Source organism: Geotrypetes seraphini, chromosome 1 (assembly GCF_902459505.1).
Source record: "Geotrypetes seraphini chromosome 1, aGeoSer1.1, whole genome shotgun sequence".
Taxonomy (NCBI): domain Eukaryota; kingdom Metazoa; phylum Chordata; class Amphibia; order Gymnophiona; family Dermophiidae; genus Geotrypetes; species Geotrypetes seraphini.
This window is the reverse complement of record NC_047084.1, coordinates 501,453,787-501,473,113: the sequence shown is the minus strand read 5'-3', so window position 1 is coordinate 501,473,113 and position 19,327 is coordinate 501,453,787. Positions and strand designations below refer to the sequence as shown.

General features: G+C 42.6%; 1 protein-coding gene across 1 annotated transcript in view; it reads left to right on the top strand.

Moving 5' to 3' along the window:
- The window catches only part of DAPK1 (death associated protein kinase 1), a 312,064-nt gene that overhangs the window by 82,296 nt on the left and 210,441 nt on the right, over nt 1-19,327 (top strand). Inside the window, exons 3-4 of the mRNA XM_033927667.1 lie at nt 13,703-13,924; nt 18,305-18,443. Of these exons, the coding sequence (XP_033783558.1) occupies nt 13,703-13,924; nt 18,305-18,443 (361 nt within the window). The remainder of the gene's footprint in view (nt 1-13,702; nt 13,925-18,304; nt 18,444-19,327) is intronic.

The window sequence follows — 19,327 nt, the reverse complement described above, 5'->3', positions numbered from 1 at the left end:
CGGTTTGCGAGTAACCCGGTTTGCGAGTGTTTTGCAAGACGAGCAAAACATTCTCGCAAAATGTGTCTCGCAAACCGAGTGTTGACTCGATTTACGAGCACCCCCCGATAACTGCCATCGCTCCCCCCGCTCGCAAATGGCCCCCTCCCGCTCGAATCGGCACCTCCCCGTGAGAACAGGAACCCCCCGCCCGACCAACTTTCTCTCACCCCCCCTTTGGCGCTGGTGCCGCTTGAAGATCTTCTTCCTTGTCTCTGCCGGCTTTGAGCATGCATCTGCGCATGCTCAAGCCCTTCTAATTCTCCCTCTCAAAGCCAGCAGAGACAAGGAAGAAGATCTTCAAGCGGCACCAGCGCTTGTGGACTGCGTGCCGGTGCCAAAGGGGGGGTGAGATAAAGTTGGTCGGGCGGGGGGTTCCTGTTCTCGTGGGGGGGTGCCGATTCGAGTGGGGGGGGGGCCTTTGCCAGCGGGGGGGAGCGGTTCTCATGCCGGTGCCAGATGGGGGGGTGAATTAAAGTTGGTCGGGGGGGTGCTGGATCACACGGGGGGCGGGACTTTGCGAGCAGGGGGGGGGGAGCAGCGCCCTGGCCTCGGTGGGGGGGGGGGGGAACGTATCAAAGTGAGTTTCCATTATTTCCTATGGGGAAACTCGCTTTGATAAACGAGCATTTTGGATTACGAGCATGCTCCTGGAACGGATTATGCTCGTAATCCAAGGTACCACTGTACTTATATCCTGCCAAATCCTCACCAAGTAGAGATTGAGGTGAGTTAGAATGAGCATTATCGCTACACAAAAGTAAACAAACAATGCAAAATCAAAAACAGTTTAAATTTCAAAGATAGACTTCTAAAATAGCGGGCTACAAACAAAGATAAACATACAGTGCAAAGTCAAGATCAACCTAAACCTCTAACTGATATAAAGTAAAACCTTGGTTTGCGAGCATAATTCTTTCCAGAAGCATGCTTGTAATCCAAAGCACTCGTATATCAAAGTAAATTTCCACATAGGAAATAATGGAAACTCAAGACGATTTGTTCCACAACCCAAAAATTTTAATACAAAATACTATACATACTCGTATTGCAAGACTTTGCTTGTTTAAAACAGTCACTACACTCTTGCAGCGTCAGAGAGAGAAGAAACATCGGCTCAGTTGTGATATGAGTACAGTACTCCCCCGATATTTGCGGGGGTTCTGTTCCAGGAACCCCCGCGAATGTTGAAAAAATATGAATACGGTTTTTAGCGGGGGAGACAGGAGAGGGCAGCTGGAGAGGCAGGAGAGGGCAGCTGGAGTGCTGGCGAGTGAAGGAAATCACTTGCGGTATGTGCCGACCGCCTCTTCCTGTACTAAAGTCGGGCCTCACCAATCAGGAGTTGCCTCTCCAGCTGCCCTCTCCTGCCTGGTCATTCGCGGTCGGAAAATACCGTGAATGACCGGGGGAGCACTGTATACTGTATGTACTTGTATTGCAAGACATTGCTTGAATATCAAGTTAAAATTTTAATAAAATGTTTTGCTTGTCTTGCAAAACACTTGCAAACCAAGTTACTTGCAATCCAAGGTTTTACTGTAATTGCATCATGTATAATTAGCGATGAGTCAGATTGTGATTATTCTGAATCATCTGTAGTCATTTATGATCCTTGACCTAGAGCTCAGTAATTGAGCTATAACTAGTAAGCGAGTTAGAATGTTAAGTGCTGAGGGAAGAAGTAATGATCTGACGGAATGAATTATTTAAAGTTTAACACAATTTGTCGGCAAGATTTTGAAAACTTTTAATCCTGCCCTGTATCCTCTGCCTTGGTTTGTTAATCCACTAGGTAGATGAGTGCCTTAAAGATGTTAATAGGTTGACCTGGTTCTGGTTGTATGGAGTCTGAGTTTTTGGTGGAATCTGTAAAAATGTACCAACTCCAACGCCAGCATCAAAATTTTAAAAAATAATTAATAAATAAATAAATAAAAAAAAAAAAAAAAAAAATATATATATATATATATTAGATTTTTATTTTATACTTATCTTACCAGTACTTTAGATCAGAACAAAAAATGTAAAGCCTAATATCAGTTGGAGTCAGACGGTAGGAAAAAAGAACTCGTCAGTGTACTGACTCCACAGCCCTGCCTTCTAACCAGTTTGTTTTGTGCTTGGTTTTGTAACTTGGCTTAGTCACTGATTTTCATAGGTCTCTCTTGTATCCAAGTTTTCTGTTCTCCTACAATTCCATATAAAAATGCACAAAGAAACATGTATCGGTATCATCTTAGACACAGTGCCATCCAGAGCAGTATACAAACTGATCGCAATACATCATAATACATCAAAAATACAAATGTATGAAATCTGGCAAGCATTAGTAGCTGGGGGCTAGTCTGATCTCAAGATGGTAGTGGAATGGAATTCAGCTTATTGCAGTTAGCATTGAACATATTAGGGGCAGTGATCAAAATAAAATGCCTCGTTTCTCAGACCTGGACTTTTGAGGCCTAGTTTATAATTTTGCTACAGATTGAAGCAATCTGATAGAAAATGCAGTAATAGTTACTTTGTGGGAGCAAGGCATTTTCAATTTGTTATAAGAACAAGGCTTAGTAAGTGACCAGTCACGGAGCAGCCAAAGCTGTATCTAAATTCTACTGCCGTATGGTAGCTGTGATCTATGAAAAGTGTCAGTGTTTTCCCAGGGGATTTTGGAGGTCACAAGGTTCTGTTCACCACCTTTTAAACTAATGCCCAGTTTGAGGTTGGCCTTTGAAGAGTGATTTGCTTGGCATGACTTGTGTGAGAGCAGGTGTGCCATGAATAATAAGTAGCTCAGTTCTTATCCACAATGTGAATCCTTCCACTGTGTGACCTGCTTCTTGAATGTCTCAACTTCAACATTTGTATTACAAATGATTCTGTTACTTCCCTTTTGGATTCCATACTCTAGGTGTTCAATCCCTTCCCACAATCCAGGAGTTGCAGAAATCCAAACACTTTTCAGAGCATTTGCTCCTCCTACCTTAGAGAGTAAATTAGAGTCCCCTACAGTTTTCAATTTCTGCAAGCAAATTTTCTTATTTTTTCATTGTTTGGGGTTTTTTCCAGTGGCTTCAGTGCTGTGAGACCCTGTGCGGTGTCCTCTGTCAGAATGCTGCTTCACAGAGAAAATTTGGTGAATCTGTGGAGCCAGCCTGCTTGTGCCACCCTTCTCAGACTCAGAGTGCATTCCCCTGAGAGTTCACTTGCCCTCTTACCCTGTCAAGGATTTAAGTGCAGGCTGTATGCATCCTGAGTAAAATACCCCTCGGGGTTTTGGGGTGCAAATAGATCTCATGCATATTCATTGGGGAAATCCTAGAAAACCCGACTGGAATACGGCTCTCGAGGACCGGAGTTCCCTAACCCTGCTTTATAGTGAGGTTGGAAAGAATAGATAGGAGTTGATTGGGAAAGATGAATAAAAAGTAGCGCCCGCGGCGTGCGCTGCAAGTGCTGGGAATTTGTGTCATGTACCAGCTGATTGGGCAGGTCTAATCGGGCCGCCGCTTTGCAGTGGCGAATTAGGCAGGTAAGAGGTGGGAACTGAAAATAAAAAAATACAAATTAACAGAGAATAAGACAGCCAGACTAAATTAACAGAACAGCAGTAAAAACAAATAAAATTAGGCAGGTTCAGTGACTTTAGTGCTCAGCCGAAAGAGTGACCTTAAGCACTACTCCCCCATCACTAGGGAAGGCAGTGCACCGGGTATCCTGTGCCATGGCAGAATCCACCTTAGGTTGCTCAAAAAACTGCTAAAAATCAGGAGCCAGAGGATAAAGTTTAGTCATCAAGTTTCAAGTTTATTAATTTGATTAAGTCACTTTTCCAGAATTTCAAAGTGATGTACAATTTTAAATGAAAGAGAGGACAAACAACTTAAAATAATATACAAATGCATCGACAAGATATTGAACAAAAGGAGAAGGGAAAGAACTCAGAGTGCCAGAAAGAGCTTTCCAGGGTAACCAATTGTTCTGTAACCAGATAAAAGGAGAACAGCACATTAGAATGGCCCATGACAAAACACTGTTGTGGAAGGTGGAGGTTCCAATTTGAGCTCTTTCAGAACCTCAGCAATTAAATGGTGGACAGAACCATGCTTAAAAAGACTGCAAATGGAAGTGTCTTCACCCACATCCGGACTCTTAGGGTGATCATATTGACTAGCCCCAGCAAGGGTATCAGCCGGATCCAAAATAGAAGCAGTGTCAGGAGTCAAAAGAGGCATAATATTCTTAAGGCAACTAATGCAATCGAGCTCTGCCATAGCTGGATGAGAGGGTTCCTGAAAATGATCTGGCGCAACTGGCTTAGAAGTAACAGATGCGGGGCATCAGGCAGCCAAGTAGTAAAAATTAATATCTGACTTTTTGAACAAGAAACCTAAAACTAGTCTAAAAGACATTTGGAGCATTGAGATTAAACAGCAGATTTCTGCTACTCAATGGCCACGGATTTGGTCTTGGAGGATGACATGTACAGCGCCAACATCTATGAGACAGACTTGTTTTTTTCTGTTATACAGAATTTTCTGTACCCCTGTTCGTTTGCAAAAGTTAGATAGTTCTAACTCTAATAGATGCCAGCACTGTCATCTTGATATAAGGACACTGGATCATTTAGTGTTCTATTGTCCCTTGATACTTAAATTTTGGAGATCCATATGGGGTCAAATCAATATGATATTGGAAGCTCCATTGTCATTGTTGTATGATGTAGTGTTGTTTGGAACATTATTAATGCCCAAGAATCCAATCAATGAAAACAAAAATAGATTACATAAGAACATAAGCAATGCCTCCGCTGGGTCAGAACTGAGATCCATCGCGCCCAGCAGTCCGCTCACGCGGTGGCCCAACAGGTCCAGGACCTGTGCAGTAAACCTCTATCTATACCCCTCTATCCCCTTTTCCAGCAGGAAATTGTCCAATCCTTTCTTAAACTCCAATACCGTACTCTGCCCTATAACATCCTCTGGAAGCGCATTCCAGGTGTCCACCACACATTGGGTAAAGAAGAACTTCCTAGCATTCATTTTGAATCTGTCCCCTTTCAACTTTTCTGAATGCCCTCTTGTTTTTTTATTTTCTGAAAGTTTGAAGAATCTGTCCCTCTCTACTCTCTCTATGCCCTTCATGATCCTGTAAGTCTCTATCATATCCCCTCTAAGTCTCCTCTTCTCCAGGGAAAAGAAACCCAGTTTCTCCAATCTTTCTCCAGGCTTTCCATCCCTTTAATCAGTTGTGTCGCTCTCCTCTGAACTCTCTCGAGTAACGCCATATCCTTCTTAAGGTATGGTGACCAATATTGGACGCAGTACTCAAGATCTTCCTTTGAGTTTATTTGAAAATTCTCTTTTGTTGAGGGGTGAAGAGTGGGCATTCCTGCATTCACCAGTTAAGTGCATCTACATTAGTGCATGCTAGTGGTTGCATTAGTGACGTACAGTGAGAGGTTAGAGAAACTGGGCCTCTTCTCCCTTGAAAATAGGAGACTGAGAGGAGACATGGTCGAAACCTTCAAGATAATGAAGGGAATAGACTTAGTAGATAAAGACAGGTTGTTCACCCTCTCCAAGGTAGAGAGAACGAGAGGGCACTCTCTAAAGTTAAAAGGGAATTCTTTACCACTTTATATGAGGGCGGAAAAAATTTAGATAAATTTAAGGGAAACCTTAAATGTTACCTCTTTCAAGATGTATATGACTGTTAAACAGATTTGGATACAGCCAGAGTTGTTCAATAATCCTATTATGTATTCTTTACTTTTCATTATGTAGTTCTCCCAAACTTCCCTATTGTTTTACGTTGGTCAAGTATTATTTAGTGTGAATTTATTTGTTTTTTGTCTCCCCCCTTTTAATACATGCTGAAAAACGCTTAGAAGTCTTTAATTTGCGTTTTATCAAAATTTTAATAAACTTGACTCCCAGGATCACAGAGTGGATAGTATATTAAAAAAGCTTTTTGCAGTAGCTTCTTCACGTATCAAGGTGACAGCAGCAGCCTCCTTTGCTGCACGTGCTTGTCACACAGAATTGCGCAGTATGCCCTCTGCGGAAGTGATGTCTGTCCTCAACTAGTGATGGTGTGGATTATGGGGCAGATGCTCTTTATGGTCTCATTTGCGTTCTTAGTAAGGTCTCAGCTTATGTAGTGTCTCTGTGCTGAACTCTTTGGATCTGTCTTTGGACTGGGGAAGCTGCCTCCAAGGCCACTTTGAGCAGACTTCCTTTCAAGGGTCAGCTTCTTTTTGGAAAAGGTCTGGATGACCTCATGGTCAGCGTTGCTGATCGCCGCCCTAAGTCTCTCCCTGTGAACAAGTCTCACCGGACATTAGGAGGAGACCGTAGTAATGTTCATCCCTCTTGCCGTTTTCACCGTAGTAATGTTCATCCCTCTTGCCGTTTTCGTCATGAATCCTCACAGACATCTGGATCCCGGGCAGCTACTACACCTAAAAAGCCCCAATGACGCCAGAGGGCTGACTATCTCAGTTTTACCAGGAGTGGACTCTCATATCTTCAGATCAATGGATTTCTTTTGCCTGTCTCTGAATTTGTTTCTAGTCTCGTTGGTAGGTCGGCCAGAAAAGGAGTCAAAGGTCTTACTTACCCTGCAGCATCTCTTGGACATCCGAGCAATAGAACCCGTTCCAGAACACAAATCAGGCTTCAACAGATACTCCTTATACTTCATCGGGCCAAAGAAAGACTCGTAGGACTGGAGGCCCATTCTGGATCTCAAGTCAGTCAGTTGCTTCCTGCGGATTTCTCATTTCCAAATGGAAACCATGCACAGACATTGCTGCTGTCTCCTGGGGAGTTTCTAACATCCTTGGATCTCATGGAGGCTTAGTTCCATATTCCAATCTTGCATCGCAGGTTTCTGTGTTGCCATGTTCTGCAGCAGCATTTCCAGTTTGCGGCTCTTCCCTTTTTTTGCTTGCGACAGCTCCCTGCACTTTCACCAAGGTTATGGTAGTTGTAGTGACTTTTCTCTGCAGATAGGGTGCGCATGTGTCCTCTACAGGAGTCTCTCTTGTGGTCTCAACAACATCATTCCCTTAAGATGCTGCTCCCCTGGATGGAACCAGCTCATAGCAATCGCCGCTGATGGCTTCAAGGGAAGGCTCTCCACCAGAACAGAGAGGTTCACTCATGATGATTGCCAGCCTGTTGGGTTGGTGTGCTTTCTGCTGGGACCACTTCATTCAGGGGCAGTGGACTATTGCATCAGAAGCATTGGTCAATCATTGGAGCAGGGAAAGAAGTGCGAACGTTCTCCAGCAATCCTATGGCAGTGGCATTCGCTGGGCGGTGTTACATCTTCTGTTTGTTTCTGCAGCGCACATGGCTGGAATCAAAACCACACAGCCAGACTTTCACAGTCGACAAGTTCAGGACCTGGGAGAATGGTCCCTCTTGTGAAGATAAATAATAAAGCTTATCGTGCAGCACTGCAGTCCACAGCTGAAGCCATCAAGTCCAGCTAGGACCTCATAAGTCAGGTACTTCTTCAGTCTAAGTACAGAAGTTTAGGTTTGGATGTCTTGGTTCTGCCCTGGCCAGCTCATGACCTTCTTTGTGTTCCCTCTGTGGCCTCTGATTTGTCAATTCTTCCGCTGGATAGAATTGCATCCTGATCTAGAAATCCTAGTGGCTCCAGATTATGCTCATTTTCTGTGGTTTGTGAATCTTATACATCTTCAGCAGAACCAAAAGCTCCCTCTTCTTAACCTTCCCAGTCAAGGTCTGGTGCCCATGGAGACTCCATGGCATTTTGGTTTTTCAGCATGGCTATTGTTTTTTCCCCTACTCGTTCTCTTTTCTTTTGAATATTGTAGTTCTTACCTTTTTTTCCTCCTATGCTTTAGTTTGTCTGTGGTGTTAGTCCTTTTAGTACTAATTCCCCCCTCTTATGATATGTAAAATCATGTTTTAATCCCTGTTAATAACTGTTGTATGTTGTATTTACTTTTATTATAATTGTACACTGCTTAGAAATTTGATTAAGCAGTATAGCCTTGATGGAGCACGGTTATTCTAATGATGTTTTGACATTTTTGAAGTCTAAGAAAATCTCTAATTTGGCCTCTTTTATGCCACAACATGGAAGGCTTTCTAACAGTGGTGTGCCAAGGACCCATTAGGGTCTGAACGAACTCCCATTCCGATGGTTTTGACTTTTCTTCCAGTGGGCTTGGATATGGATTTAGCTGTGTCCTCCCTTAAAGTTCAGGTAGCAAGCTTTTCTTGCTTCTGAGCACATAGGGGTTCTAGTTCGCTTACTGATTATCAGAGAGGGGCACTTCACTTGCGACCTCCTTGTGTCTTTGTTTCCCTACATGGAATATTAACCTCGTTCTGCAAGGCCTTGCTGAAACCCCATTCGAGCCACTGAAGGATGCTTCTCTTCTTGATCTAATGATTAAGTCTTTCTGGTCACCATTGTCTTGGTATGATGTGTTTTGGAGCTTCAGGCTCTTTCGTGCAGTGAACCCTTTCTATGGATCACAAGTGGGGGGTGGTTCTCTGTACAGTACCTTCTTTTCTATTGAAGGTGTTTCTGATTTCCATGTCACCCAGGAGGTTCATTTGCCTGTGTTTCACTTCACAGGATTGGTGCGAAAGGACTAGATCTCCCGTAACTTGGATGTCGGGTGAATTTTGCTCCACTATTATTTCGGCTGTCTGATCATCCCTTTTTCCTTACTAATCCATTTTGGCCAGGTGGGCTGACTTCTAAGTTCCTGATCACCCATTGGCTTCGTATGTCCATTTCTGTGACTTACATTGCCTGCAGTAGGCAGCCACTAGTTTCTCTTACAGCCCACTCGACTAGATGTGTTGCTGCCTTGTGGACGGAGTCTCGAGCAATTAATCCAGATGAAATTTGCAGGATGGCTACTTGGTCCTCTTTCATACCTTTACCCAGTTTTACCGAGTGAATGTGACGGCTCTCTCTGATGCCGCTTTTAGGACCTCAGTGTTGTGGGCAGGCTTTTGTGTCCCTCCCTAGATGCTGCCATTGCTTTGGTTCATCACCTAGAGTATGGAATCTGGAAGGGATGTAACAGAATGGAAGATTTAAGGTTTTACCTTCGATAATTTTCTTTCTGTTAGTCCCTGTAGGATTCCAAATGACCTCTGTGTAAGCTCGGTTGTTTTGGAATCGCCCACATTTCTTTCTGCCTCGGTTATTCTCCATACAGAGCTTCAGGATCTTCCAGCAAGTCAACAAATCCTGGGGGCAGTTTGCTCTTCTGTGAATATACATCTTGCCGATGGCTGTTTCATATGGGTGCTCGTTGTACACAGCAGATTGGTTCTACATTGTTCCTCAATGTCTTTTCTGTGTTGCTTTTTCCCTGTTTATTGTTTTTTTTTATTTTGCAAAGCTGATCTAAACAGAAATTGTTTGTTGCCAGGGAGGTTCCCCCGTGCTCCCTTATTTGTCATGGATTGGTTCCTGTATGGTTGCTTGGCTTTTGAACTGAACTGTAGGGGGCTCTCACTCTCTAAGGTAGGAGGAGCATATGGTCAGAAAAATGTTTGCATTTCTGCAACTCCCAGATTAGGGGAAGGGATTGAACATCAGTGTATTAAATCCTATAGAGACTAATGGAAAAAAGATGATCGATGGTAAAAACCTAATCTTCCATTTGAAAGTTGTCATTGTTAGCTGAAAAAGTGTGGTGGTGGTCTGCTGTATTCAATAAAGTTTCTGTGCAGGGACTTTAACCTTATTTACTCTTAATTTTCTCATGAGCTTGTAATGAGGCATAGAGGCATTTTTTAATGCTTTATATGATGAACTTTTTAAGTCACTTATGTTGATATATTGTTTTCTTCGGATACAAACAGGGAATATGAAGGTAATAATAACTTTATTTTTGTATACCGCCATACCCCGAAGAGTTCTAGGCGGTTCACATTGGTTAGACAGAGATTACAAGTGTTAAATATCAAATTGATCATAGAGTAGCAAACAACATGGAGATAGTAGTTACAAGTGGTACACTTACTAGTGAAGTCCTTAGACTGATCCTAGCTATAGTAAGCTTTTGGCTTACTGGGCATATGCAGGGAGTCCTGCCTTTCAAGGCTCCTCCCCTTTCCTGTCAGTTTTTTCTTTAGCGGTTCCTAACGGTCGCAGCTCTCCCCTTTCCTCACACACATTGAAATCATTTTCCTTTTCTTTCTTATTTTTTTAAACAGCTTAGAACAAAAACAGGTTTTTCCCTTGCATGGATGGAGGAGAGTGGTAGACACTGATCAATTTCAGGGTTCGTGTTACTGAGGAGCTAGCTAGATTAAACAAAACAATGGGGCTGAATGGTTTACATCCGTGAGTGCTGAAGGAACTTAGGGAAGTTCTGGTAACTCCTCTGACTAACCTTTTCAATACTTCTCTAGAGTCGGGAGTGGTACTGGAGGACTGGAGAAGGGTGGATGTGGTCCCTCTCCATAAAAATGGAAGTAAGGAAGAAGTAGGGCATTACAGGCCAGTAAGTCTGACTTCTGTGATAAGCAAATTAATGGAAACGCTTTTAAAACAGAGAATGGTGAAATTTCTAGAATCCAGTGGATTACAGGACCAGAGGCAACATGGATTCACTAGTGATAGGTCTTGTCAGACAAATCTGATCAATTTCTTTGACTGGGTGAACAGAGAATTGGATAGAAGGAGTGTTCTAGTTGTAGTGTATTTAGATATTAGCAAAGTCTTTGACAGTGTTCCACACAGGTGTCTTAATAAATAAATCGAGTGCCCTTGGGATGGGCCCCAAAGTGACGGGCTGGATCAGGAACTGATTGAGTGGAAGGTGACAAGAGGGTAGTGGTCAATGGAGATTGCTCTGAGGAAAGGGATGTTACCAGTGGTGTGCCACAAGGTTCTGTTTCATGGGCCTGTTCTTTTTAACATTTCTATAAATGATATTGCTGAAGGGCTGTCTAATAAGATTTGCCTCTGCGGATGACACCAAAATTTTCAATAGATTAGAAGTCCCAAGTGGTGTGAATAACTTGAAGAAAGACCTAGCGAAGCTTGAAGAATGGTCTGAAATTTGGCAGCTAAAATGTAATGCTAAGAAATGCAAGGAAATGGTACAGTTTAGGGGGTGAAGAACTTATGTGCATAACAGAAGTGTGAGACTTGGGTGCGATTGTATGTGGTGATCTTAAGGTGGCCAAACATGTTGAAAAGGTGATGGCGAAAGCTAAAAGAATGCTAGGGTGCATAGGGAGAAGTATGGCCAGTAAGAAAAAAGCGGTATTGATGCCCCTGAATAAGACTATGGTGAGACCTCATTTAGAATATTGTGTACAATTCTGGAAACCACACCCTCAAAAAGATATAAAAAGGATGAAGTTGATCCAGAGGAAGGCTACTAAAATGGTTTGTGGTCTTCATCATAAGGTGTATAGGGACAGACTTAAAGATCTCAATATGTATACTTTGGAGGAAAGGTGGGAGAGGGGAGACATGATAGAGATGTATAAATCAACCTCTAATCAAGAAAATGTTATTATCCAAGTGGTGGAAATGCCCACTGAAAAACCATTTCATTACAGTGGAGAAAAAGCCTCAACTTTCTTTTATATGCAGATGGCAACCCAATGAGTTTTTCAGCCGTTCTTATTCTGTATCATGGGCAAACAACTCCACTATCTTTCAAAACGGGAACATATCTCACCACTGTGCACAGGGAACAGGTAAAAGAACCTAGGGAAAAGTTTCACTTATCTTCACAGCTGTTAACAGACCCAGGATCGCGATCCAATGCAAAGATCTTCCTGCATATTCGACATTGAAGTGAAGATAAGGAACCGGTGTTCAAGTCCAACAAGGCTCTTGTTTCACCAATGAATGGCTGCTTCAGGGAGTTCCCTCCTATTCCGTCCACAATTTGGCTCCCTCTATTTTGCCTGATTTATAGCTCCGTGTCTCATGACATCATTTCCGCCGGAAATTCTATTGACAAAGCACTGCTTAGGTTACCAAAAAATCACAGAACCGTAAATCAATAGAACGCATACCATTCTATTTTTTGGTTAAGACCATTAGGCCAGATGGTATTCAGAAAGTAAATGGATCTTTGTTCACTTTGGTATAATCCAGTCTTCACATCCCCCCTTCATGCTGTTATTGGGATGTGATTGAGAACAAAACATCGAAATTCTTCAAAAGAGTGACTTTATTTCAGCACAGTGCCGAGCCCACCTGTCTTTTATGTGTGATATTAGATCGGTGCTCAAATAATCAAGTTTTTAAACTCCTTGCAGTGTGTTCTATATAACAAAGATCACAAGGGCACACTATTGCATGCACTACACCTATTGTTTCACATGTGGCCATGCATGTCATTCTCCAGGGTTTTCTACCTGGAATGTTTTGTTCTAGATCACATCCCAATAACAGCACGAAGGGGGGATGTGAAGACTGGATTATACCAAAGGACAGGGGTAGGCAATTCCGGTCCTCGAGAGCCACAAGCAGGTCAGGTTTTCAGGATATCCACAATAAATATACATGAGATCGATTTGCATCTCAAGGAGGCAGTACATGCAAATCCATCCATCCCATATATATATTTGCTGTGGATATCCTGAATTGCCTGTGGCTCTCGAGGACTGGAATTGCCTACCCTTGCCCTATGAGAGCACTACTTTTTGCATCAAGAAAACTGCAGCCCTCCATTATATGAATCAACTTCACCTACAAACATGGTCAACTCTAAACGGACCATCTCCACATGGATTTCCCGTTCATTGAATTTCTATTAACACTAAACCAGGTCATCTGCATCCTACACACAGATTATGCATATCAGCTTCTTCAGTGGCTAATTTAGCTCAAACCTGATTTCATGACATCTACAAAGCAGCAACCTGGTCTTCAGTGTACACTCTTACTAAACATTATGGTTTAAACCAAATCATACCACAGAACATTCATTTTTGACAGTGTGTCCTTCCATGTTTTATCATCACCACCCTTCTACAGACAGTAGCTAGGGACTCACTAATAAGTTTGCCTGCATATCCCCTGATTGTCTCCAGAAAAGTGAACTTGCTTACCTGTAACAGGGGTTCACCATAGACAGCTGGAGAATGCAGCCACACTTACCCTCCCTCGATCCCCACTTCAATATAACTATTTTTCAGCTAGAGACAAAACTGACAGGCAAGGGGAGGAGCATTGGAAGGTGGGAGTCCCTGCACATGCCTAGTAAGCAAAAAGCTTATTATAGCTAGGGGAGAGCACCGACACACAGGATCAGTCTAAGTACTTCACCAATAAGTGTGGCTATATTTCCCTGCTTTCTATGGAGAACCCTCATTACAGGAAAGCAACGTCACTTTCCCTGTGGCCTGCCTTCCAACTACTGAGCTATGAAATCTGTAGCCCTAGGCATAAATGATATTCAGTGTGTGACTTCTGCAGATCACATAGATATTCCTGAGCATTGCTTTAGCTTGGGAAGGGGATGGAGATGGCATAGTGTTTGTGCACCTTGTCTTATGGATGACTAATGCTTGAAACCATGTTAAAGGAAAGGTAGTTCTGGGTTGCTAGCAGCAAATGTGAAGCCATCTGTTTTACTTTACAATAGTTAATCAGTAATGGGTACCCTTCATTCATTTTATTACAGTGGGCAATTTGCTGTGGTAAAAAAATGCCGGGAGAAGAGCACTGGCCTCTATTATGCTGCCAAGTTCATTAAGAAACGGAGGACAAAATCTAGCCGGAGAGGGGTGACCCGTGAGGACATCGAGAGGGAGGTCAGCATATTGAAGGAGATCCAGCACTCAAATGTGATCACGCTGCACGAAGTGTATGAAAACAAAACTGATGTCATTCTCATCCTGGAGCTGTGAGTAGCCTTGCCTTTCTGTGCCTATATGTGTGTGTATCTATCTACCTACCATGATGTGCAAAGTTTTCCCGTTGCATATGTTACACTGAATGGTTTCAGATGTTCAAACAAAATCTAATACTATATCTAATCTAATACTATATCTAATCTAATACTATATTAGATTTTTTTTTAAAAAAAAGCCTGAATGAACACTAAGCGTGGAGGGGCATAATCAAAAGAAACGTCTAAGTCTGACATGCAAGGGGAGGAGCCTTGGAAGGTGGGAGTCCCTCAACATGGGTCCAAGTGCCGATTTAGGCCGGTTTTTAGATGTTTTTTCTGTTTCGATTATGAGCCCTATAGTATTTGCATATTTATTTTTGAGGGGAGGGAGCTTGGATTAGTGAGGGAGGATGAATTTTCTCCCTCCTGTCAACTGCCAGTAAGCATTGATTAGCTTTCTTCTCCCTCCTTTCCTTCCCCCTCCCTCTAAAGCATGCATGCACCTATTCATACTTTCAGTTTCATCGGTTTTCGCGCTAGATGTAAATGCTGCTACACTGCTCTAAAACTTTACGGTACAGGCCATATTGTGTCAACGCTACAGGAACCCTGAGGAAGGCAAAGCATTGTCGAAACACACCCTGAGTAGGGTCCTGTTCTCACTCTGAGCATTGAATGTAGGGAGTTCAAACTGTAAAATCTTGACACAGACTTTGTGTACTTCAAACGTATTGGTTTTTATTTCACACATTACATACCATTTCCTTTCTCCTCATTCCTATTTCTTCAGCTTTGCACTTTATTTTTTCAGCATTTCCTTTAGATCAGGGGTCTCAAAGTCCCTCCTTGAGGGCCGCAATCCAGTCGGGTTTTCAGGATTTCCCCAATGAATATGCATTGAAAGCAGTGCATGCACATAGATCTCATGCATATTCATTGGGGAAATCCTGAAAACCCGACTGGATTGCGGCCCTCAAGGAGGGACTTTGAGACCCCTGCTTTAGATCATCTCATTTTCTTGTCATCTGTCTTTAGCTTAAGTTTCATTTCTTCTGTGTTCACTCTTTCCTTGCGTTTCCCTTAATCCCGTCTATACTCTTCCATGCCTTTCTACGCTTCTTCCTGCTCACATCCCTCCTTTCTCAACTGTCCATAACTGTCTAATCTTTCACCATGGAACAAAGACGACCCCAAAGTGAATGCTGGAACAGGAAAATTAAGAAATGTTTATAGGCTCCTGAAGTAAGTGAGGCCTGAGATCAAAAGGGCAGTAGGGGACAGCCCCGACATTATAGAAGAAGACTCGGATATGGAAGATGAGAAAGGAGGGATGTGAGCAGGAAGAAGCGTAGAAAGACATGGAAGAGTATAGACTGTTTTGATGCCTTTTTGTCTGGAATGGTAAGTTTTTGTAGTTTTGTTTACTTAAGGCAGTAGGGGGTAGACCAATGTAAAAAGACTAAGGAGAAGATTTTCAAAACTTACGTGCCTTCAACAGTGGCCATTAACCCAACTCCAGCTAGTTTAGTGGGGCAGTATTTTACCAGCCAATTATCAGAACGGCTCACTGTGGTCTTTTCTGAGCTTCCTAGAATTCTTTGGCCCTGCCATGCAAATGTAGTACAATGAAGTCATTAATATTAAAATGGTAATAAAATGTGCTCATTAATATTAAAAGGAGCACTCTGGACAATTCTCAATCATTGTCAGGTGATTCCCTAACCTCGTTGTACCACATTTGTGGGCAAAATTTTCCAACAGGGTCTGAGCTGTTGGAGCCTTACTTTCCGGTCAGTGCCTGAGCACGGACAGGAAAGTAAAGTTTGACAGTTCAGGCCCCCTCCCTCCCTCTCCCCCACGTAAATTTTAAAAAAACAAAAACACCCAAATCTAAGATCAGCAAGAGGGATGCCCACTCCCTCCCGCCGCTGGGGTTCCCCGACAACCTCCCAAAACCCCAAGCAGGAGGGATGCCCACTCCAGCCACAGCTGTAGCCCACCCCGACAGAGGCATACCTCAACTCTCACTGGCTTCCAATTCCAGCAAGAATACTATTCAAATTCTACTGTCTATTTAAAACTTTAAACGGAGATAGCCCAACCTACTTGAACAACCGCCTCATCCAAACCACCTCAACCAGAGATAGGAAAACTCACACCCCATTTACACACCCGCCAATCAAAGAAGTTAAACGGAAAAAACTATATGATGGCCTCCTAGCCACTCAAGCAGCAAAAATAGACAACCAAATCGCCAACCTTCTGATAACGACCCCAGATTATAAAACTTTCAGAAAAGAAATAAAAACTATATTTTTCAAAAAATCCCTGAAAAAGTCCTAACCTCTCAAGCTTCCTTCTTTCATCTCTCTAACCCCCTGAACCCCCAAATCAACCTGCTCTACTCTTCCCCCCCCCCCAAAAAAAAAGGACCAGAAGTCTTTTTGTATAACACCCTCGTTAGCTCTTTTGTAAACTGCCTTGAACCGCAAGGTAATGGCAGAATAGAAATCCCTAATGTAATGTAATGTAATAAAAGATATTAGAAAGCGGGGAACCTTGTGGAATCCCACAAACTAGGGACTAAAAATGAGAGCATTCTTTACAAACCTGCACAGCATAAGAATGATTTTTCAAAAAGCCCTGAAACCATTTAAGACAGCATCTTACAAACCCCAATTATTTAACATTAATAGCAGTATGTCCTGATCTATAATATCAAAAGCAGCAGATAAATCAAACTGCGATATAATCGGCTGTTTTCTTTGACTTAGTAAGATCTTTACCTTGTTAATTAAAGCCAAAAGCAAGGTCTTTGTACAGTGAGAGGGACGAAACCCATACTGATATGGTCTCAAATTGGTCTACATACAGCATAAGGTGCTTGGAAATAATCAGGTCGCATAACTTAGTCAATATAGGAATGTTGGCTGTAGGTCTATAGTCGTCAGAGGAAAGTAGATCTAAAGAAGGGGACTTCAATAAAGGAACAGCCCCTTCCCCTGTCAACTCTGACACATAGGCTTGAATCTCTCTTCCGGAATCACATATAGGCCCTCCCTCTCTGCATACTCCATGCCTACTTTACTTTGGTGGTATAGAGGGGCCATGATATGCCCCCACCTGTCCAGCACTGGTCGCCGTACATGAAGAAGGACACAGTACTACTTGAAAAGGTCCAGAGAAGAGCAACCAAAATGGTTAAGGGGCTGGAGGAGTTGCTGTATAGTGAAAGGTTAGAGAACTGGGCCTCTTCTCCCTTGAAAAGAAGAGACTGAGAGGGGACATGATCAAAACATCAAGATAATGAAGGGAATAGGCTTCGTAGATAGACAGGTTGTTCACCCTCTCCTAGGTAGAGAGAACGAGAGGGCACTCTCTAAAGTTAAAAGTGAATAGATTCCGTACAAACATAAGGAAGTTCTTCTTCACCCAGAGAATGGTAGAAAACTGGAACGCTCTTCCGGAGGTTGTTATAGGGGAAAACACCCTCCAAGGATTCAAGACAAAGTTAGACAAGTTCCTGCTGAACCAGAATGTATACAGGTGAGTTAGGGCACTGGTCTTTGACCTAAGTGCCGCCGCTTGAGCGGACTGCTGGGCACAATGGACCACTGGTCTGATCCAGCAGTGGCAATTCTTAGGAAAAGAGTGATCTGTAAATCACTTCTAAATATGTTGGATCCAATCTCAAAATGGATGCCAGAACCTTCCACCATGTGGGTGGTGCTGGTAGCCTTTTTATCAATGGAGCCAGCATGGACAGGAATGATTGCAAATTGTTTCTGCCCACTTTAAACTATCACCAATACAGTAGACCCAGGAGAAGGAGGGGGATGGTGCTTGGGCTGCATAGCACACTGACATTTTCAGCTGAAACCAAAGACAAGATATGACTGAATCCAGATTCTGGGCTGTTTCGGCACTGAAGCTGAAATAAATTCAGTTGGCCTCTAATTTGAACCCTGGCACTCTGTTCATAGACTGCTGCTCTAACCACTAGGTGACTCCATTCCCCACAGCCAGACCCCAGTAAGTTTAGATTTTGATATATTTTTAAAACTAGTTAGAGAAGTACTAAAGTATAGATTTGAATATAAACAGAGATACCCATTTTTGGGCCCAAATATCTCAATTTATAGCTGAGTATATATGATAGTAAACCTAGTTTACAAAAATAGGGTAAGCATGGTTATGCTTGATTGTGGCACACCCAGGTTTGAATTGCAACTTACATCTGCCAAAGACTGAAGAATAATTTCTAGCTACTTCACCACAAGCCCCTATCATCTCCTTTCTCTATCACCACTGTTGACCAAAGAGCAAAAAAATAATCCTTGTGCAAAAACAAAATTGGTAACAGACTATAACCTATATTCTTTTTTCCCCCAGTGTTGCAGGTGGGGAGCTCTTTGATTTCTTGGCTGAGAAAGAGTCTCTGTCAGAGGAGGAAGCCACAGAGTTCCTGAAACAAATCCTAAATGGTGTGCGGTATCTTCACTCCTTGCACATTGCACACTTTGATCTCAAGGTAGGTCAGAGGAAAAAATAAGAAGGCCTTGTTTTTAATGAACTGATATATTTTATGTATAAATCATTTTTATTGGCAAAAACCAGTGAAACGATGCAAACCAAACAGACAGTAGTTATGGTACCAAGCACAAACCTTCAATCCCTCCCCCCCCACTAAAAACTCCCCTGCCCACTCTTCCACATCTGACAAAAACCCCACAAAGAGTGCGAGCTATTCTGTCAAGTCGGGTAAATCAAAGAGTTAACAAATGACTGAATTCTTGGAACAAGAGAGTCCCAAAAAGCCCTCCAAGCCCTCCAGTCCTCCACTGTGGGGACTGATATATTTTATAAGCTGTTGTCATAAGAAGGCTAAGACTGGTGGTATGGTGAAACTTGACTGCTTAATTAGAAGCTCATGGATCTGAGTACAGAATATCAGTAATATCCTTTAGCGCTATTTTGCTTTGAACCAAACCATCTTCCATCCTACCCCAGGCTAGCATGCCAAGTGTTTTATAGGATTCCATTGTTTTGAAACCCATCTTCAAAACACTCTCCATATTGCTTCTTTGGCTAGCATGACTTGTGGTAGGATCATACATCACTTCATGTTTTGCTAGGCCTCAGTCATCCCTGTCAGAAAGAAGATTAATTCTGAGCTTTGGGGCCTGTTTTTATGATACAGTAGATAGGGCAACTAAATAACAGGGTGGGTGAAAAGGTCCTTATCTGTTATGACTTAAATGACTAGTAAGATCATCTCAGTATCCCTGACTTCAAACTATTTTGCATATAAAGGGTCATGGTTACCTATGGAGGTATTTAGAAATGTCACGGCTATAAAATTTATAGCATGTTTCTGCTTCAGACTTTTTATGGCAATGAAGTTAACAGTAAAAA